The sequence below is a fragment of the Strix aluco genome, chromosome 2, assembly GCF_031877795.1.
Source record: "Strix aluco isolate bStrAlu1 chromosome 2, bStrAlu1.hap1, whole genome shotgun sequence".
Lineage (NCBI taxonomy): Eukaryota > Metazoa > Chordata > Aves > Strigiformes > Strigidae > Strix > Strix aluco.
In genome coordinates, this window is record NC_133932.1 from 80,541,285 (window position 1) to 80,564,275 (window position 22,991).

Sequence of the window (22,991 nt, forward strand, 5' to 3'; positions counted from 1 at the left end):
AGTTCATCCATCTTCCTTCCTCTTACATCTTAGAGCTCCCATACATACCCTTGTTTTCCCCTTTGCTCCTTGTAGCCACCAGCTGCTCTGAATGCTGCAGGGGTGTCAGCACTGTCATGAGGGAAAGGAGGAGCTTGCCATAAGGAAGGTTGCCCTAAGTCAGACTACTTGCATGTTTTACATGATGACTGGCAGACGTTTCATTTGATCTTATCTTCTTGGTTCTGAAGCCAGCATTCTCACCCTGAAGAATGGATTCATTTTAAAGTAGTTGAACCATTCTGGAAAGTTGTATGAAATCTGGAGCAGAAGAGCTGAAAATCTTTCTGTAGTCACTTTGGTGATATATTGAAAAAAGATCCTTAGTAACTGAGACTTTAAGTACTAAGTTCAACTTACTAAGCTTTCTGCGCACTGACTACAGTATTATGTGTAATTTACTGTTTATAGAGGACAAAACTTTTTGGGACCAGTTCACTGCCACGTTTTTACATTGGTTGTTCATTAAGTTTGGTAAAAACAGCCATTGCACATAGTTCAGTTCATTAGCCAGCTTACCCTTGTAAGGTTTAACCTTTCGTTACATCTAACTGCTATCTGTAACTGTTTCTCTTTTGGAGAAATTATCTAAAGCCACTCAGGAATTCTGTAGTGTGAGATATGCTTCCAGGACAATCCCAGGAGGACATTAGACTGAAGATAATGACTTATCCAGTGGTGCTTTCAGCAGCTTGGTTGCTTCTCATTCAGGTTGTATTTATTCTTGCTCTTTAGATAGTTTTCTTTTTACACAGTCAACTAATTCAGGTTATACCAGATCTTGGGTTGCTGTGAAACTTGGTGTTAGGTTCTCAACCTGTAATGCCAGTGGGACAGCTATACCACCATTTTGTGCTTTGTTATTGTACTGTTCCTTGCTATGGGGAGTATCCTGGTTCCCATTTTCATATAATCAGATTAGCGTTGAGCTTTTGTCATCTAGCAGCCCTCATTTTGGTATTCAGGTTGCATCTTTGGTTTCCAATGTGCCTGAAAGATGATGGGGTTTGATCCACTGAGTTGGGTGATGGCGCTTGCCTGGTACTTGGCACTTGCTTGGCCACTTTCTCAGTGTGGATAGGTGCCACAAAGGGTTCATTTATGCCCTGAAAAAAGAACAGAAATGCTGCTTCCTTTGGTGCTTTTCTAGAGGGTAGATGGCTCTAATTTGCATGTGATATAGTCTCCATACTCTGTCAGCGTGTAATTCTGTACACAGATCCTTTTCTTAGTCTTCTAGATTTTCTTGCCTTTCCTACCTTCGTCCTGAGATTTCCATGGAGGTTACTGATGGTGCTTCTGCCTGACACCCCAAAAACTATACTCCAAGATCTACCATGAACCTTAGAGAGGATCTGATTGAGTCCCTATCAGCGGACATGTATTCATGAGATTTCATACTGTGATACTTGAAGATGGAACTGTTAGGTCTGTTTCTGATTACTTTGTAGTCTCATTTTAGAACATCCACAATACGGCCAGCAGTTTCTTACTAGGGATAAGCTTATATTCAAGAAATACCTGTTTAAGATAATAGTTTGATAGTATCTATCTAAGAGTGAGAAATGGCTTCTATTGTAAATGTAGGAAGAGGTGGTGCTATAAGGAATGCACGTAATAAAGGAAGATATAATAAATGAATGCAGAGGACAGGGATGTTCAAGGATGAGGCATTCTCCTCAGTTAACAGTAGAAATAACCTGAGAGTTACAAATAATTTTGAACCCTTTAAAAAGTTGTTTTCAAAATTCCTGAGCAAGCTACGATTCTCTGTGCTTTGTAGTAGCTCTGCAGGAAACCTCACCTTGAGCTTGACTATAAGGAAAGAAAAAGGCTTTCTTTACATAATTCCAGGGAGTATTGAACCTTTTGTTTCTGTTTCGCTATTCTAACCACTGCAGAGAGCACATCCCACTGTCTATATAAGCCTCTTCCCTACTGAGTGCTTTCATGTATAGCCCTGATATTTTTCGTTTGAAAGTAAGGGTAGTCAGGTCATTGAGGCATTGCTGAGAAGATAGCAAAAAAAGATACATGCGTTAACACTGGGGTGAAAGCACTGGTGTTGCTGTGATGTGGGGCATTAATGAACAACTTCCTTTTCTCAAGAGGACTGTTAACACACAGGGCTAAAGAGTCTGGCTCGGTCCTGACTTCTCCTCCTGTCTCTTTCCCTGATTGCATACTGTCCTTGGTTCAAAAGGAGGAGTTGAGGAACACCTGCTTCCCACCATGCTCTTTAGCTTCTTTTAGAAAGTCGGAGCAGAAGGACCAAGCCTTCTGAGACTGCTGCCCAGAACCCAGTTCTCTTAAGCTCATGACAGAGCTTATATGTTTCTGTCCCCAGATGAAGATGACAGTGAGCATGCATGGGAACTCTTAACTGTTTATGTCTTCCTTCTCTCTGATGATTTGTGCTGTCATTAGCAGGGATCTGTCTATTCCTTTGTCATGCTGATTGCTTAAACTTAGTTTGTAACAGAAGTTATGTTCAGTCCTTCAGAGCATGAGCTTGTGCTTCCTACTATGGAAACTTGATGGTTACTCCATTCCTCTTAAGTCATCCTGTTCTTCCAGAGTTGTCTTTATCCACTTTTTATTGTTAGTGCCTCCTGACATGGTGGCATCAGAGCAATTCTTTTTGCTTGATTTGTGAAGTGATACCAAATATTTATCATGTGCAGACAGATTCAATGTAAAGTACTACTTCTGTCTAAAAAAATACTGAATTGTCAGAGGAAGATGTGTTGCATGAATCTTTGTTGTATTTTATTTGATTTTCTACTTACTTTTAACAATTTGAAGAATTAAGACTTTGCAAGCAACTGGCTGGAGACAGCATGGCTGCCTAAATATACCAGTTTATCCAGATATCCCCTTTGTCTTGTTTTAACCCTATCTACAACATTTATTATTCTTCAGTCATTATATATAAAACTACAATTTCATATTTTAATAGAAATCTTGGAAACAAGACCCATGCCTTCAAGTGACTGACTTCTAGGCTGAAGCTTCCTTGGTCCAAGTAACCCCAGTATCTTTCGAGTTCTTTGTGTCTTCCTTCTTATCTTGGATGAGAATTCCAGTTTCTTTTTCTCCATTGTCGCCACTCATGGGTTTTTTTGAAGGCTGATGGGCACCATGTGAGTATTCACATGGCTTGGCTTTGTGCCCAGGTTGAGAGCAAAGGTTTCCTGTGCAATGTGGGCTGTCAGTTACCTCTAGAGGGCATTCATCACCTGATGGCTGCCTAATTCAGTTTCTCCGATTCCCCTTCTAGCCATGCCTTTCCTCTTTCATTGACTAAAGAGAGGGCTAATATAGATTTGCACATTTAAGCCTCACTGGTATGCTCTAAGTTAGGTGGTGGCAATGCTTCTCTTGTACAGTTAGTTACTTGAATAATCTCTAGTTTTATGAGTATTGCACCTCTTTTGCCTTAATGCTTGTTTATATAGCTAAAGAAAATTTTAGTGTCTTACGTATATTTCAGTATAATTTTATTTCCTTTTCTCAATTCTCAGCTTTATTTGTGACAGTTAAGGCTTTAACTCTGTACTTCAGTGTCTGTGCTCTAGCTTAATTTTCATTCTTTTCAAGTCTTATGTTTCCTCCTGATATCCTTTCCTTAGGTGGTCAATTCATATAGTAAGTTGAGGCTCTTAACTTGAAAGCTTTTATCCCTTTCCTTGGGTTGTGCATTCCAGTTAACACTTTTGATTTCGGAATATGCCAAGTTGTTTTTTTTCTGTATTCAAGTTCTTGAGCTACTCCAGTCCTAGCTTAGTATGCCAACCACCTCCTTTATTTAATCCCCTTTTGCAGTTGAAATCAAGAACCTTAGTTATAGGCTGTCTTGTTCTTCAGTTCATTTGCAATTAGGGATATTTACTTTCACAAACTTTTCTTTGCTGTTTGCAGAAACTAAAGCTTGAAAGAAAATAACAATTACTTTTTTTTGGTGTAGAAATCTGTAGGAATATCTGACTCTACAGAGTTTTCCTCTTTCTGTAATCAAAGCCTGGGAAGTCAGTCTCCTGAAATGAAGCCTATTTCTCTACTTGCAAGAAGAAACTCTTTTCTCCTGAAGTATTAGAGAATGGATTTTGGAGTATGTTTCGTGATATGCCTTCAAGTCATTTAGTATAACGAGAGGAAGAAGCACTTTAATGACTTCCTAAGCATATTTCCTGCTATACAGTCATGTTTGATGAAGTCATAAAACCTGACTGCCATTCAGTTATCCATGCAAGCATCTTAATTTTTGTCTGCATTGCTCTTGCTGTGTTTCAGAACAGATGAGTTCATACAAAAGACCATCCGTGAAAAGTTTGCTCACTGCACAGTGCTGACCATTGCACACCGCTTGAACACCATTATTGACAGTGACAGGATTATGGTAAGACAGTTAACTGTTTAAATTTTTTTTTTTTTTTTTTTGTTCCTGAAGAAGAATAATGCTATTGACTCTTTCTTCTTAATTTTGATCCAAAAGTGGGCAGTGGTTGAGGTCATACCTTAGACTTACCCTAGTTTAACCTAGTTATCCTAGGTGCTGTGATTGATAACTCATAAAACTGGAGAAGTAATGACCTGACAAGACTTCTTACATTATCTGGCCCTGTGGTTTCCAACCTGCAAGGCATGAACCCATCGCAGGTGAGACACAGCAGCAGACCTGAGCAAATAAACTCCGCTAGCACTAGGAGCCTGTGAAGACACACCCAAGAGGCTCTGGACAGAGTCAGCTGGATTCGGTCAGGTTTATTAATTCAGTCTCGGTGGGCTGAGAGAGGCAGTGACAATAGTTAGTGGTATGGGATGTGCGAGGAGGAAGTGGTAGAGGTTCCAGGGTAGGAGACATTAAGGCAGCAGCTGCCCTGGGGCAAGGGTGGTGGGAGAAGTGGAACTAGACTGGTGAGGTAATGAACATAGCGAGCTTTCTAAAGCGAGGTTCAAACAGAAAAGATGAAGCACCACTAATCCAGCAGCTTCTGCCATCTTTGTTCCCAACAGAGCAGTGATATACTCTGCCACTCTGAAATACCCTCTCTGCCATCTTGTCTGCCCCACAGTAGAGGGCACCTGCATAGAAATTAGGAAATACTTGCTGATTATTTTCATAAAGGCAGTGGTCTTCCCTAGGCTCTCAGGAAATCAGGCTGGTTTGTGTCCTTGAAATGACATGCAGCCTGCGGTTTTCTGCAGTAGGAACAGGAGCCCTTTGCAAGCATTTTCTTCACAGTCATTTAATGAAGTAACTGACATAGTGGGCAAACCGTGTTTGCGAGCGGAACTTAAATCTAACTGGGCTTCAAGCAGAAATTACCCTTCACGCCTCGGTGGTAACCTTAAAAAAAAATACTTTCTTCAACTTTTGTTTTGTGAAAATGAAGCATGTTAATTCTTTCCATGTTTTTTTTACTGGATGCTCAAAACATTTTAAAATCTGTGGTTGAGTTACAATGGTTGCCTGAAGTACACAAAATGAAACAGTTGGATCTGCTGAGGTGAGTGGTGTTCTGAGGAGCAGAATAGATTGTGAACTGAGTGATTATAGTTTACTTACAAAGACAGAAACCAGCAGAACTGCCATAAGTATTCATATAATTGCAAGCATTTAACATATAATAAATAAATATTTTCTTCACTGGTGAATACCTCCCCACAGGTCTAATGGATATGTTGGTGTTTTCTACAACTAAAGTGAACAAAAGATTTGTGAGGAAACAACTGTGACCTAATTAATAGCTCTGTGTGTTTGTTAGCTGTCCAAAGGGATTTCTGTGGGTTTTGGTTCATTAACTACTATTAGCATGTTATGCACAGAATGCTCTTTCCATGAAGATGTTTTCTTAGTTTTACCTTTAATATCATGCAGTTGTAATGAAAACTTAGACGTTTTATTTTTTTTTTTGCCAAAAATCATTGCAACAAAGCCTAGAAATCGCCATTCTTCCCAAAGTGCTTATTAGCAACTATATAGCTACTCTTACTGCATTTTTAGAGTCTGTACATTATTCTTAACCTGATGTTGTTTCAGTTTAGCCACTATTAAGATTTCTAGTTTCCTAAAAGGAAAGTTCGTTTATGTGCATACATTGTTTAATACAGTCTCTTTTGAATGCCTTTGAACTCTTTAGAGTATTAAGAAACTCATTGCAAGATGTGCCTTCGAGTCCACAGTCATTAGTAACTCTTAAATATTTTTCGTTGCTTCATTTTCATCTTCTTACTGGTTGCTGTAATATTTTGGAGAGAGAGTAGTGTGAGAAGCATAGGACAGAAAAAAGGAAGAAACTTGACATGTGACTCCCTTAACAAACCTGTTTTCTTGATATCCTTATTCAGTTATTGATTCTGTTTCCAGACAAATTGGAAATATGATCGCGTATTTAAAATGATCAGAATTATGGCAGCTGTACTTTAGTTACACTTTTAATTACTTGGTTTACTCAGGCATGTAACTCCTAGTGGGAATATAACGGAATTTTGGAAGAATAAGAAAAATGTGTGTTAAAAATGCAAGGAAAAATAATATTCCTCTAGAAGACTAACTATTAATGAGTGCTGTTAACAATAAAAACAGCATTCATGGAAAATTAATCATTTACTTAAATATCACAAAAATTGAGAAGACTCCACTAAAGAAAGCTTTCAGTGTATTTTAAAATTTGGTTAGTCAATAATGTATTTTAGTAATTCTCAAATTTAACTTGATGCAGCTTCTTTTTTAAGAGTAAGAATGCACAAACTGCAGTGTATTGTTCTTCCATTGCCCACTATTAAAAACCCTGGTTTTGTTTCTCTTGTTAACTGAGACCTCTAGGTGCAATAGGTGCAATAATGCCTTCATTTATAAGCCATCCCAAATCTGTGTTGTTTGCTATCACAGTAAATTTGTTAGAAAATGAGGGAAGAACAACAAAGTTGGAACCTAACAATTGTCTTTTGACAAATAATGAGTGATGTTATTTTTCAAACGAATTTTGCTCAAACTTGTTCAACTCTCTTAATTCAGTTGCAAAAGTCCAAGCCCATTCCTGAACAAGTATACATAACCTTGAACACAAACTAGGGTTACCCTCCCTTCCCACTGAATCAGATTGAAAGGAACCTCAGGAGGTCTCTAGTCTAACCTCCTGCTCAAAGCAGGGTCAGCACTAATTTCAGATCAGGTTGCTCGGGGTTTTTTCCAGTTGGGTCTTGAAAACCTTGAAATATGGAGATTCCACAACCTCTCTGGAAAACCTGCCCCAGTGCTTAATTATCTGCCATGAAACCTTTTATTTTCTTAATATCCAGTTGAAGCCTCGCTTGGGTTTATGGCAATTGTTTCTTGTTTTCCCATAGTGTATCTCACTAAAGAGCCTGCTTCTGTCTTCTCAGTAACTTCCTTGTAGGTATGGGAAGATTGCTGTAAAGTCCTCTGAAGCAATCTGTTCTCCAGAGTGAGCAAGCCCTTCTGTGTCAGCTCCTCATAGGTTAAGTGCTCCAGTCCACTGACCACCCTGGTGACCCTATTTAGAACTAGCTCCAATTTACCCTCATCTTTCATGTACTAAGGGGTCAAAACTGGTCACCATATTCCAGATCTGATATGGTGATCACTGAATAAAGCAATTCACTTGATCTGCACTCCTGTTGATACCCATGGCACACTGCCTGACTCCTGTTTAGCTTACTGAACACCAGGACCCCACCTCCTTTTCAGCACAGCTGACGCTCAGGCAGTTACTTCCAAACTGGTACTGATGTAGGGGGTCAGTCCATTCCAGATTCAGTACTTTGCATCTGTCATTGTTGAGTGTCATGAAGTTCATGCTGACCTATTCCTTTAGCCTGTCTAGATCTAATTATCTTTGAATGTCAACCTGTCTTAAGTGTATTGACTGTAATCTCCAGTTTGGTGTTGTCCACAAGCTTTTGACTTAATTCAATTTAATTGCTGGTTAAAGCAGAGCTTTCCCAAAAAAAGTTCACTTTTAGAGTTAATCCAAACATTTTTTAAAAAAAAATTTGAACAGAAAATAATTTTGAGAAAGTCATGAGAAAATGTCAAGTTGGATGAGTATGGAAATAGGAACTGAACGTGAACTGTTGCATGTCTGCTCACACCCATCGTAATAACCGGTTCTATTTTAGAAGAGAAGAAAAGCCTACTGGAAGAGGAAAAAAAGGAAGAACAGAATAGATTTTATACAACTGTAGACAAATCTGGCCTCAGGAGTTGTTTTAATTCTCGTTTGTTCCATTCCCAAAACCATACCTCTGGTTTCATAATCCAGGTCACGCCTTAAGAGTATTTCCATTATATCTATCTTAGTGATAAACATATTTTATCAGAACTTCAAACACTTAAAATCATTGAGGGAAGAGCTGTATTGTGTAACGTGATACTCTCTAACCCAATCACCTCAATGAGTAATACTACATTGCACTTGCATAGGACCTTTCATCTGGAAATTGTAACGCTCTTTACAAACATTAATTAATTAAACTTCAAACACCTGGGTGAGATAGGGAAGTATCCATACAATCTTTGGAACCAAAGTTCGAAAGACTTGCTAAGTCAGACCATCAAATAATACTACCATAAAATTATAATCCAGTGGTTTTCAAACTCTTTTATTTTTTTCTTTTCTTCCCTCTGAGCTTCTCCAGAGTCTCATAGGAGATCTTCTCATACCTTCTTCTTCATTAGTTTGAGAACCCAAGTTGTAACTCCTCCCATCAAGTGCTAGCAGTACCCGTTTTGCTCTTTGGCACAGGCAGCCACCCTGCTTCCTGGCAGAAGGATGGGATAAATGTTGCAGCTGCCTCTTCTGTGATGGCAAATCCTGGCAGAAGCTCAGTTTAGGCTCGCTCCTCTGGCCCCTCATTCCACATAGCTTCCCTCCACCGCAACAGCTGTTTCCCTGCCCTGTCCTCACTTTAGAGGGAGAGAGCCTTTTACATGAACTGCATCTGCAGCTCACCAAACCCAGCCAGGAGCAGCCTGGGGTAGCCGAGAGGCACCACTCCCAAGACTTCCAGTCAGATCTCATAAAATCCTCATCACCCACTCCTCCCCCTCCTCTTTGCTTCTTCTCCAGGTTGAGAAATACTTTTTAGAAACTCTGTTTTTACAGAGGGGACAACAGAAGCATACAGAAATTGAGGCTCACCCAGGGACATAGTGGATCAGTAGCAAATTAAGTATATGCATCTGACAAGAGTGTGATGCAGTTGTTTGCTCTATATACTATGCTGTGGTCTTTCTATAGGAAAGCCACAGAGTAGTCAAAACTTGTGCATTTTCCAATGACAAGGACGTTTCTCCACAGAGACTTTTCATATCAGTGCAATACTTCTTTGAACTGGAAACTCTTCATGCAAGCAGAACTTGATCTAGTAATTAAAAACTGTCATTCAAATAGGAAGTTTTTGATGAAGAGAATCATGGGAAGAGATTTGATTTATTTATGGGAAAACCTGTTGTGGTTGCATTCTGAAATGACTGATATTCAAGGTAACAATACAATGTGCTTCACAGCCAGACTTGAGTTGTTTTTTTGGTCAATAGAAAATTACTTCCCACATCTTTCCGGTAAGCCTCCCTCGTTCAGTTGTTCTCATTTTTCTGATGTTATGTTTATGGTGGTAGAACATCTGGACCTCATAAATCAGGTACCGTGTTTCATGCACCGTACACGTCTAACCTCAGCAGGGCAATCAGTCCACCAAGAGTAGGTGTAAACATCTTGAAGGCAAAGGGGAAACTGGAGAAAGAGCCAGGCAGTTTGCATGATGAAGAGGTCACCTACAGCTAGACAGAAAATGCTGTGCCGTAGACAGGGTCTGAGCGCTTGTCTCTCTGGAGTTCTGGTATCTGACCCAGTATTGCGCATCAGTATCCTTCATCCATCCAGTTGGAAATGAGGCGGTGGTGTTAATAAGACAACCTAAGCAAACATGATAGTGATGGCAATGCTGCCCTTCCTTAGCATGGGGATGACAGCATTCTTCCAGGAAGTGAAGAAATCTGTGCTTTACATTGTCTTCTGTCTGAGGAGGTCTGGATGCAATGTTCCCCATTCCCAGAAAGATGCCATACCCACCAGTGTACCCAGGGCAGTCAGGTTAAGGCCAGTCTCCACCCTTCCTTTTGAAGTGTTGTGCTCCCAAAAATGCAAGAGTCATGGAGCTAGAAGGAGAATAAGCGTGAAGGAATCTGAATCTGCAGCCCAGCGAGAAGCAGAACTCTTGAAAGATTTGGGGAGCTCCAGCTGCCGTACCAATGCTTTCATGTGAGCTTTCGCTGCAGTGGCCCAGCTTCAGATGGAGATGTGGAGAACGTAGGAAGGTGGTGCTGTGTTCTATTGCCTCTTCTTTTGCTGGCTTTTTTGCTACTTATTTGTTTTCCAGCAGTGATATTTAAATATGTTTTACAGTAAATCCTAGACATTCTGTTTAGGGGGGATTATGTAGGTTGCAAGATACAGAAATGTGCAGTCCTAGTTGCAGAACAGTTCTTTGTGAAAACTCTGCACGTTGCCGTTAGCGTTGAGTCTCTCCTCTTAAGTATGTACATATAGGACTGTTTCTTTGGTGGAGAGCTACCTGCTGTTAGATACAGGCCCTCAAGTACATAAGATGTCTAAGAGAGGTCAACTGGCAAGACTGTAAATTTTCCTGAAGCCTGGGATGGTAAAACATGAAACTTTATGAATAGTAGAAGTAATTAGGGCTACATTCAGAGCTGTTGTTCAGTCCTTCAAAATTCTAAAGTAGGAGAACTGTAAGGGTATAAAATGGGTATTTTTTTTGGTTCTGTAACACAGAGCTGAAAAGGGTTTTGACCTTACATTAGCCCAGTATCTAGAGTGTAGTGAAATATTATTGCATATTATGCGTGTGCTATTGAAGTCGTTTATTCTGTTAAAAGAGTATAAAGGGAGCTTAATGGATTATAGTGGATTGAATGAAAGCCAAATTTTTGAAACTAGGGATCAGGTCTCCAAAGATACTTAGGCACCTAATTCTTCGTAGAAACCTTAAAGTACCTTGTGGATCTGAATCCAGTAATCCACAGTAAAGTTGCTACATTCATATTTGTGCACCTGCTGTCATTATTCAAAAGGAACAAACACTAATAAAACTCCATTTTTGACTAAGTCTCTGTCTTGGAAATAGTAGAATTTTAGAATATTAAAATTTATTATTTTCTATTCAATCTAAGAAAAATCCCAACTGTGCTGTAGGACCAAAGTCTCTTGAGTGAAGAAATGTGAAGGTAAGAATATGAAGGATAGTCACAGAAGGGGACCTGCATGGAGCAGAAGACAGAAATTAATGGTGATAGGTGAGATGCCTTGCAGAGGGGAGGTGAAAGAATACTTGGTGTCGGCATACCTGAATATCAGTATGTACACAGTAAAAACATTGCTTGTGTACATGTGTTCTGTAAGGTGACTGGTAAACTGTGGATGTCCAGATTTTCAGGATTGAAACAATCAAAGGTGAAAACTTAGGAAAGAGCATTTAGCTATAAGAGCTGATCAAATATTTCAGGGAGACTCTTTGGTGTTTTTAAGCAGTTCCACCAGATGTTGCGTGTGATTAATGCCAGCCTACCTACTTGGCTCTTGGCTGAGTTGGAGCCTGTCTGGCCAACTGATGGAAAGCAAAGGGCCTGGGAACTGTTAGGTTTCTCCTTTCATTTGGTAACTCAAGACTTGCAGAGTTTCTGGAAGAGTTGAGCATTTAGCAAGTGATTTTTCAGAAATGATCAGTTTTCTTTTGAATCTGAACAAAGGCAATTTCTACCATTCCCAGATCTTCTGAAACTGGGTTGATGTTTAGCAAACCACAAGGGAAAACCAGATCCTTCCATGTTCTTTCTTGGAATTTAGTAATCGAGTTCAACAAATATCAACAGTGAACACATTGTTTTCAAAGCTGAGTAATTTATGCATCTTTACTATTAAGAGAAGATACTGATGTTTAGGCCAGATTTTGCATAAAATACTGAGCTATGTGCTATGTACTGAGCTATGGTCATGTATCAGAGCAGGTGTTGTCAGCTGAAATAAAGTGTCTATGAAGTTGTATATACCACATCTGGCCCAGCTGTCTCTAAAATGAGTCAAAATCCCAGTGCACTTGAAAAGATATTAGGACTGTTGATTCTCTTTGCCAGTTTTAAGCCACATCTCTCCAAAACATGGGCATCTTTGAGTTCTTAAAAGCTGCTTCCATTTGAGGAGGGCTGCCCAACAAGATTTTTTCTTTTGCCCAAATAAAACAACTAATTATTGAGGCAGTACTTTAGCTGGGAGCATTCAAATGAAGAGCTGGATTTGAATTACTACAGGAAGTGAAGCCAATGTTTTATGCACCTTGATCTCTTTCTGTCAGGCATTTGTGTGTAAATGTGTTTCCATCAGTATAAGGACAGGATGGTCGGATGATGTTTCTTTAAAGACAGTGGTATGGAATCCAGACCATACTAGGCATACTAAAACATCTTTAGAGAATGATTTTTTTTCTCTCTCAGAAATACTATATTACTGTTTAAAAGCAAATTAGCACAGGACATGCTGGTGGCTGATGCTTTGAGCAGACGGTTTCTGATAAGGTAAAACTGTGTGCATGGCAGCTGAGCCACAAGTTCTTTGTCATCAGAAACTGATAAAACCAAGAGACATGCCCAGTCACCTGCAATATTGCTTAATGTCTTGAAAAGTATGATATCCTTGTAGCTTATCTAACCTTATAAGACCCTCAAAAGCCTTATTAAAGAGTGCGATTTCTTAAGCTGAAGTGTATCTTCTATCACTTCAAGGCCGCATTTGAGCCATTCTGCAATCCCAATTGAGAAATGTGGCTTTACAGTGATGGAAACAGTCATTACTGATTGACCAAGGGAGAGTTTTGTCAGCAAGTTGGTAAGAACTGGCATGAGGTCCCTTCATACTCTCTAAGGGAAAGGTTGAAGCTGCACTGGTTTATCAGATGTTTTGAGGTGAGGAAACTGAACAATACAAGAAGCATCTGCAGTGACTCCTTAACAGGCTGCTTTCCTCCAGCAAGATACACAAGGAGTTAATATTGAATGATTATCAGTAGAATAAGACTCATTACTACATGCATAATTGATATTTTTTCCCACAACATTCCAGACAGCTTACAGTGGGGTGTCGTCAGACAGAGAAAAAGAAGGTAGATTTTTAAGCCTCTGCAAGAAAAATAAAGCTAACTCATATGTGGAATAATTTACCAGGCAGTGTTGCATGCTCAATTTTCCCTAAGTTATAGCTCAGGAGTAATTTCAGTTTAAAGAAATCCGCTATTTCTGGTTACAGAACAAAATGTCTGAAGTTGCCTTTTCTGTGAAACAGGGGAAGGTGGGCAGGAGATACATGTCAAATCCCAGTGACTGGAGGCATATTTGGCATTGTTACAGCAAATTTAAACTCTACTGAGGTGAAATATTTGGAAAGTGTGAAAATAATAATTCAGATTATAAGAAGGTAAATGCTCAAGTGTGCTCTGCTTTGTTTGTACACATGATATATGTATGTACATTATTTGACACCAAATTTGTCTGGAGTTACTGGTAATTTGTATAGGAACCCTGAAGGAGCTTGGGGAATGCTTAGATTAAACCTGAAGACTGAAAAAAAAAACCACCCCAAAGAAACAAAAGACAGCCAAACAAAGCTCCACCACCAAAACTTTTAAAAGGGGGGGAGAGAGAAAAACCCCTTAAAAAAGAAAACAAAACCAAAAAAAAACCCAAAACCACTTTAAAATGGCTCCTGAGTTATATTTGTGGCCTTCTCAATGTTCTTCAATGTTCGCAAACCTGTTTAGATAGGTTGGTATTTATAAATGATTATTCAGAGAAGTATGTACATGTTTCTGATCTGTTTTGACAAACCATGATGAGACGGAAGAGACAGAACATGCTTGCATCTGAACTTAATGCCAACTGGAGCACAGGCTGTTGACTCTTTCCCACAAAGCTATGTATTGTCTTGGGTAAATATATTTCTTATAATATGATGTAACCAGAAGCATCTCCTGAATATTCTCCTCTTCCCAGGACTTTATTGAAGATCATCTTGATGTATGCTCTCTGAGGAAAACATTGTTCAAAGTTGTACTCCTAGTGGAGTTTTGAACTTTAATAATAATTTTGTTGTTTGGTGATGTCTTCTCCAAGTCTAAATTAAATCAGATGTATTCCCTAGGAGATAATTTGCTTGAATTATTTTCCTTTTGAATAGGAAATAAAAACATTTATGATCAACTCTTAAATGTCCCATTTTCCCTCTGGCTTTATGGTGAAGATGAACGTGAATAAGAATACTAGTCATTCCTCAATAGTAATTGAAATAAATTCCCATGCCCCCCTCCTCTGTTGCTGAACACTTCCAACCTTGGACTGGTTTTTTTCTCAGAATGTTTTATAACTATTGTTCTCTTGGTTTGTCTGCTTTTGTTGCTGAAAGTTAGAAAGATTTAGAACTTTCTTTTTTGTGTCTATGGATAGCCATAAGTACATGGTATTTGTTACAGCATTTTTAAGGGTCCATGCTCTTTCTCATTCTGTGGCTAATGATATTTCTTTTAGTTATATTAATCCACAAAGAAGACTTTAAATTCACTTACAAAATGAATGTTTGCTTTTCCAAAGTCCTGTGCAACAGAACAATATAGATTAGCTGCAGGAAGCATCAGGGAGAAAAGGTGCAGTCCTGGTTCTGCTGTCTAGGTCTCCACTGGAAACTGGACTATCTTGATGTAGTATTCTTGTCATTCATTGTCTCATTTCTCTCTTTTCTTTGTGAAATGGATCTCTGATTTCTTTCTCTCTTCCATCCCCTGCTCTTTTGGCATGGTTAATATGTTAAACTATGAGGCTACAGAATGGAAATACTGCAAAGTTTGGGGGTTTTTGGGGGGACCTAGGCAAAGTGGAGGTAGATAACCCTGGTAGGTTACAGATGAAGCAAAATGGACATCTATTTTGTAGTTGGCAATTCTTATACAAATTTAGTTCAGCAACATTTTTATGGCATAGGCAAATAGTCTAACTGCTAGCTAGAGTTAACATAAACAACCCATTTAATTGGCTAATACTTTTTTTCATGTTTGCCTTTGCAGGTCAGTCAAATTCAAATACTTTTCTGTTTCTCTGTCCTTCCCTGCCAAGATTTTAATGTCATTCTTTCTATGTTATTCTGTTCATCTATGTCAAACAAAGTGCTGTTCAAAACTATGTTGCCTTCTACCTAACATGGTGCTTATCCTTTGGAAAAAATCACAGCTGAGGTGAGCAGTCACTGCCCCAGACTATTCAACGAGGATGAAACACTAGATGGAGTGGAATTAGGTGGCATGAGAGGATTTTGCTGACGACAAATACAGCATTTGAGCCCTGTTTGAACTTAAGATGTCTGAATAGTGCTGCTTGAGAAGGATAATCTGGATAGCTATAAGTAAAGAGCAGTTTCACCTTACGCAAGGACGTGAGCAAATTTCATTGAAAGAGAATTTTCCTGCGTTCTTTCTTTTGCATGATCACCAGCAGCCGATTTTGTACTGTTGGAGTTAACTCTTCCACTTGAGAAAATCCTGCTGAAGTCATAAGAATGTGACTACAAAGGCAAGAATAGTGCAGGCGAGGTAAAAGAAACTGCCAGTGCAAGACAGTGGAGAATCTGGCACTGGTTTATGTAGGACTACTTGGGGTTTATATAGCTTTTTTATGTTTGTTTTTATTTTACTCTGGGCTAAGTATGTCACAGGCAGTTAACTCCCACAGAATGATTATGAGTCTTTATTTGGTGTATTTTACAGAGTCAGCCCAAGGAGCTGAAAGGTTGAATGATTTGTCCACAAAATCTACCTCTCTCAATATCTGCATTAAAAGTCTATAGTGAAATCCCAGTCTGATTCAGAGTTCTGTGCTCCTGCATGTGTCCTCCATAATCACGCTGCCAATCTGATTTCGCCAGCTACGAGCTTCTCTGGCTTTTCTGTATCAAGTTCCACTGGTACAACTGCCTTGGAATGCATCTGGGTTCGATTCGGTCGTATTGTGCAGTGATAAGCATTGTATGCAAGTTGATCAGAAAATATGTGGCTGGTAAACACCAGATTCCTCCTTTCCTGAATGATTAGCTGGCTTTTTGAAGTCCTAATGATTTAAATTTGGCTTGGAGTCAGTGAGTAAGAGTATGCAAAGCCTTAGCCAAAGTACCTGTTTGTTTATTTAAATTTTATCAGCACATATTTCTTCAAAGAAGAGTGTCTATCTCTTTGTCTAAGCACTTTTTAATAAATGTATAAGTATATAAATGTACAAATACCAAGTAAATCAACTTAAATTTTCTCCATTGTCTCATAGATGACAGCAGTTAGTAGAAACTGTTTTTCCTTGGTGAATAGGGTTTATAGACTTCCTGACTTGTAGGAATGATACTGTCTGTCCAGTTTCAGTCTTTATTTCATTTCAGATTTTTAAAAAAGTAACATGGCTTGTTTTCTCTGTGTTTGTTCTGTCTGTTTTCATCACACAAGTTTGGTGTTACTCCCCAAGAAGGGTTATGAATAGATTAATGATTTGTTTAAAATGTGAATGGAATTATTTTCTTCTAGACATAAATCGCTCACTCTATCTGTTAATCTTCTGGACTTGGCTGTTTAAAACGTGTCAAGGAAGAATAAATTTTTCCTTTTTCCCTCCCAGGTTCTCTGGAGGAGAAAGATTATCCATGTTTGTGGTTGTTTCAGATATTTGCAAAATTAATGTTAAAATTCAAATACCGCAGTAATATAATTTTTAAAAAACCCTTTACTTTTCTACGGTAGCTCTTTTACTTGAGAGACACATTTAATAAAGATGCTTTTTGTTTTCTTTATTAAGGCATGGTTACATAATCTAGTGCTATGTTGAAAAAAACTTTACTTATTCAAGGCACCAGAGATGTCCTGTGCTGCATCACCTCAATTTAATTATGTTGAACGCTATATGATAAACTAATTTATTGCATTTTTAAGGAAGCTGTCCTTAACTGTGACATACTGTAGTATATAAAATTTCATCTAAAATTGCAATTTAAAATTATATTTGTAATTAATCCTTAAATGTTCAGTTAAATGGGATAGGACTAAGTACACTGAAAAATCAGCATGTGTACCATTGCAGGTGAAACACCGTACCTATTGTATATTAAATTACTATATATTGTGCTATGCAATATTACTAATATTTTAAAATTTTTCCATGAGCACGTTCTTCAGCTATATACCAAACAGTATTGGAAGTCACTTGCAAAGGAAAATCACAGCTGGGTGCTCTAAGATACAAGCTTTGAAAATAGCAAATAACTTCTTGTAGGTTTCTGTGCATACGGTTTATAAAATTAAATGTAATTATGCTGCTGTTGTTGACTGAGCTATTTTCCATTCAAATGCCATGTACTTAATTGAACTGGAAGCGAAGGAGTGGAGGCTTTTCCCCTGGTGCTGGGTCCCTGGTGGCAAAGAAGTCGACAGCAATCTCGGCAATGTGTAATTTTCATACCAGTGCAGGCAAAGGGATCTGCTCAGCTGTCCTGCTTCACTGAGGGTTTTGTCATTAATGGGGGTCCGGGCTGTTTGCTGATCTGTCCAAGCTCTTGGCTATCAGGATGTTTTGCTGTAAGGAGTTGCACAGGCAAAATGCACGTTTTAAAGATTCTTCACAAGACTTTGAATTCATCTCCAAGCTCATTGGAGTTTCTTCTTTCAAACAGAAGTTTTCAAACTATTTTTGTTGGTTTGGAAGTTGTCCTCATGATACCTTTTATTAATTTCTTTCCTGAAATCAACAGCTCCAGTTTTTTAGATCTTTTTTTTTTTTTTTCTTACAAGTATGTACACCACAATTATGGCTTGGATTAGGAGTCCTTGAAGTCCCTCTGTTGTGGCAATATCTTTTTCAATAGTATGCCATGTGTATTCAGTTTTTTATTTATATAAGAAGAAAAATATTTTCTGAATTACTTTTGTTTTCTCACATAAATTCTTTCTTTTTTTTTTTTAACTTCACTGCTTCTACACATGGACTAAAGTACTGAACTTGTAGACTGATACCCAAATCTCTCTCCTGAGTCAATACCATTAATTTATAAGCCAGTTAAGTATTTGAGTGCATTGCATTTGTCAATATTGACTTTTCCCTGCTATTGTGTTTCTCATTCTCTTGGGTTAGTTAGGTGTATCTGAATCTCCTCTGGTCTATACTTACCTGCACATTTTTGTAGGTTTGTCACTTTTCTGATAACTCCTTTTTCTGATGACTAACAAATACGTAGCTGCCACATATGCCAGAACGATGTGGTTCCCACCAGTTCCAACCTGTTCAGATTTCCACAAAGAAAAATGCACTGTTTATTTCTCTGTTTTCTGTCCAGGTTCTTGAAAAACATTTGTCCCTTGTAGCACCATTATTTAGTTACACCAGATACCTTTCTGGAAATCCATATAAACCAGTTCTTCTTTGGTTGTCTTCTGGTGCGTTAAGAATTGTATCAGATTTGTGAGGTACAGTTTACTTTTGCTAAAACTGTGGAGAACAAATTCTACTTGTGATCTGTGTATCTTCTATTTGTGTTTTAATGATTGTTTTAACTTAATTGCTGTCTTATCTCAAAATATATATGCTAGTCTAAAAGCTCCCTGAATTAATCCCGTAAGGCTTTTGAAAATGTAAGTGCAATATTTGCTACCATGCAGTCCTCAGAGTCACTAGTATGAGAATATTTTCTTAGAGGTTCAATCAGCTTATTCTTAAATTTTTCTGATACTTTTGACTGTATATATCCTCTGTGGATTACTGACTTAATGCCTTTTTCATTTCTCTGTTGTTTTTTCCTTCTCCCTTCCTCTCTTTTGGGCACCTATGTCTCTGGTGGCATCTCATCTTTTTTTATGTAGAAAGAATAGGTTCAGGGTAAGTATCTTTCTAATACGTAGTTGGCAAAAACTGATGCAAGAAACTGTTTATCTTTTCAGCAACACCCTCATTTTCTTTAATTACATCTTCACCTCCTCTAATCCAAAAGATCTACTTATTCTCCCTTAACCATCTTGGTGGTTATTGCGTGGTTTTTACCCACAGCTGTTTACTTCAGAGCCCATTTTAGGTCTCTTTGTTTCTTTCTTACACAATGAATCGTATAATCTGCTTTGTTGGCTTCACAAACATTGTATTTCCATATTCTGCATAACTTTGCATTGGATTCCTATAGGTGGAATGGCTGTAGGGCACTCTAAAATTGTACAACAGGTCTATAAACTGAAAAAGTGCTATGCTAGTTTGAAAAGGACGTATTTTATTTTCAGGATACAAAATTCATCTTAGCACTTAAAGTACATACATTTCCCCCTTTGCGCGTAGTCTCTAACATCTGTTTTTTAATTTCATGTGTTAATACATTGGTTTCTGATGATTTAACAGGTTTTAGATGCAGGAAGACTGAAAGAATATGGTGAACCTTATATTTTGCTGCAAGAACAAGATGGCTTGTTTTACAAAATGGTGCAACAAGTGGGCAAGACTGAAGCAGCTTCTCTGATTGAAACAGCCAAACGGGTAATTTTAGAAGAAGGGATAATTAAATTTGTCTCTGCAGTTTGTTTATCTCAAGTTAGCATATTCAGTGTTACAGTAAGCCTTCCACTAAAGAATCTGTCAGCTTTGCAAGGCAAAGCCATCATTTTCAGTGCTTTTTTTAGTGAGATATACACAGACTTCCAAATGATGTGTATTTATATACCCCTCATTGAAAGACTGTTTGGATATCTTACATCCTTCTCTATGTACACAAAACGGTAAGTGTAAATAATATATGACATACTCACCTGTGCTGGACATTGATCTTAGAAAAACTTGCTGTAAAAACATGTTAGGGCTGCAGAGTCCAGCATTTATCTGTTACTTCTCTATTTTCAAAGTCAAATTTTAGTTTGAAGTTCAGTACCTGTGCATTATAGCATGGTCACTGGGGGTGCAATCACATTCTTATTTTTGTGCTTTCTCTTACTTCATTCTTGTACCCTTACTCTGTCCTGCACATAGGATGGGCAGGGCTTAATTAAGAAACAGCTGTTGAATGTTTTGTTGCTTCCTTGTTCACTACAAAGCTCTGCCTGATTACTGCTTACTATTCAAATGCTACTCTGAGTACCAAATTATTAATGTAATTGTGAGCATTCCTCTGGCAATCAAAGTGTTTAAGAAAGATCAATGGATTAATTTTCATAATATGCCTCTAAGGTGAGGCTATAGCATCTCTACTTTTCAGATGGAAAGCTGAAGCAGAGATAAGATTAAAAAAATGACCTGTGATTGAGGAACTCGTTTTGACTAGCTTTTGGCTTGATTTCTCTTTTCTTGATGATTTACCTAGCAGGATGTCCAGAGCAAGGTCTTATTTCTCTCAGCGTCAATGAAGTTTCAGCACTGAGACTGCCAGTGCTCAGTTTGACAACAACTTGCTTCATAGTCATGTAACTTTACTTCAGCCTGCAAGTAAGGCACTGGTATTAGGCATGTAGCGACCTGAGAGAGCTTCTCAAGATGAGGCAAAGGTCTTATCTCTAGCCTTTATGCTTTCCTCTCCTCAAGTTGCTGGATGTGTGGAGCAGAGCTAGGGGAAGGCAAACTCCAAACTGTTTCCTGGGGAAACAGGAGACCAATAGGCAGGAAGCAACACACAGAGACAGGAAACAAAATGGCAGGTGCCTGGCTATTTCCTAGTAAAAATAGATACATTAACAGCAAGTTAGAAAAAAAAAATGAATATTGTGCTGTCATGGAGGCTGCGTGCTCATGTCTGGAGGCTATTTTACTGGACTTTTTGAAGATTAGTGACGAGACTTCAGTGTCTGTTTATATTCTTAGAATTTTTTTAGAGCTGCTGAAACCTCTTTCTTTTAAGAGTTTTTCAAGTGAAGCTTTGTGGCTAAGAGTTTACACTATAAATTCATACGTGGCATTAATTGCAGAACTGAGGAAACAGCTTTGTCCTTAACTAGACTATGTAATGAGTCCTGCTGTCCTTCTTAATTGCTGCAATGTACCTTCTTATATTTTATAATTAGAAAGGAGTGGGTTAGCCACGTTTTTTATGGTATGTGTATGACAATCTGGAGGTTATATGAATTATGTTTAAAAGGATAGCTTAAAATTCATATGACCAGTATTTGTCTGTAAAGTGAAGGCCAGCTTCCTTGGAATGGCAAGAGGTGAGGCTGTCCAGCTGTCATCTGTAGAGATTTAGCCATGTCATGCTGTCTCTCCTTCCTTCCCTGCAGCCCTCCTCAATTGCACAACTGCATTCAAAGATAATTCAAAATACATAAAAATAATTGCCTGATGTTACTTGCCCATATAGTCATCTGCAGTTACCACATCAATGTTATGTGATTTTGTACAGGAAGGGAAGAGATCCAGGAACCAGTCTCTGCTGAAATGTGGTTTGATGAAAAAGTTTGCTAACTCCCAGGCTAGAAGGCAGATACAAGCTTTAGCATCTGCCAAGAATGCAAAGCATGGTGCTTATCCACACTCAGCCCAAAAATATGGGAATCGAGAGACTATATCTCCAGTCAGCAGCTACCCAGAAGCACAGTTAAAGTTCTTCCTGTTTGAAGGACTTGGACATTAATTCAAGGTTTTTGTATTACTGTCCCTTGTGTTTCGTGCATACTTTCAGAAAAGTTGCTTAGTCAGAAGAGCTGATTCCAATGGCTTTTCTTTTTACACTAGTAAGTCTGTTACATTCCTACTGTGGTTACTAAGAACTGTTTTTATGAAGAACAGCTTTTTTTCTGTTGTTGAAAAACAGCATGCTGCACATAAAAAGAAATGGTAATATGACATATATACATACTTTTCAGAAGGCATTACAGTGGGTTGCTAAGTAAAATGGTTTGGAACGTGGCCATGCTTTGGCAATGACTGTTTGATTTATTGCATTTTGGACCTGAATCTGGTGTAGAACAAACTTGTACCAAGAGCTTTTTTCAGTAAGGTGAGACTTTAAATGCATTTTCTGGAACAGTATTGATTCTGCATGTATCCTTTAAGTATAAATGAAGAGGGACTACACATCTTAAATTGGAAGAGTACCTTGGATGCCTTTGAAGAAACCTAATTTTAAAAAAAAATCTCGTGGGCATCTTAGCTAAGCATTGCAAGATCAAGCTATTGCTGGAACCTTAGCTCAGGCTTCCAAATTGATCCAATGTTACTATTTATGTGTCTCTCTGGATCACTCAGTATCCCCATTTTTTGTGCAAATGTCAAAAAAAAAGCAGGCATGGCTCAAACTGGAGACTGCTGAATATATATTAACTAGCCCGTAAGCCTGACTGCAGTAGAGTTATGCTTGGCATCGTGAGTCTGTGTTTTTATCTTTGCTCAGTTTACAAGAAGCTATTAGGAAAAAATTCTACCGGGAAAGTGAGAAATAGTCATCAAACAGTTAAAAAAGAAAAAACAGAAAGTCCTCATTTATTCAGATAAACAAAAGTTGGTGTGTACTCCGTGCTCCTGGCAGCATTGAGAGAGGCTTTTCCACAAGCTTTGGTGGCATCAGGATATAAGGCTGGTTTTCCGTCAATCAGTTTTGAGTAGTTTGAGGGAAAAATAAGGTTTATTTTATTTTAAAGCTATGACAGATGTGTAAATATTAAAATACTAGGTGTTATCTCACCTCAGTGATTACTTTTAAAAGGGTTGCAGCTCTGTTGGCAGTGGAAGAGGCTTGTATAAAGACTTGGGCATTTAATATCTTGAGGGATTGGACTCAGGGGAAGAATTGCAATGAGACAGTTGAAAAGCAGCTGCCATTTCATTACGTCTCTAGTAACGTGCCAAGGTTTTCTATTAACTTTACATTTTTTTAAAA

The 22,991-nt window shown here is 38.4% G+C and overlaps 1 protein-coding gene across 2 annotated transcripts in view; it reads left to right on the plus strand.

The window, feature by feature from the left end:
* Positions 1 to 22,991, plus strand: part of ABCC4 (ATP binding cassette subfamily C member 4 (PEL blood group)) — a 155,472-nt gene that overhangs the window by 126,710 nt on the left and 5,771 nt on the right. For both annotated transcript variants that reach the window (XM_074815448.1, XM_074815444.1), the window contains 2 exons: positions 4,333 to 4,438; positions 19,535 to 19,669. In XM_074815448.1, the coding sequence (XP_074671549.1) occupies positions 4,333 to 4,438; positions 19,535 to 19,669 (241 nt within the window). The remainder of the gene's footprint in view (positions 1 to 4,332; positions 4,439 to 19,534; positions 19,670 to 22,991) is intronic.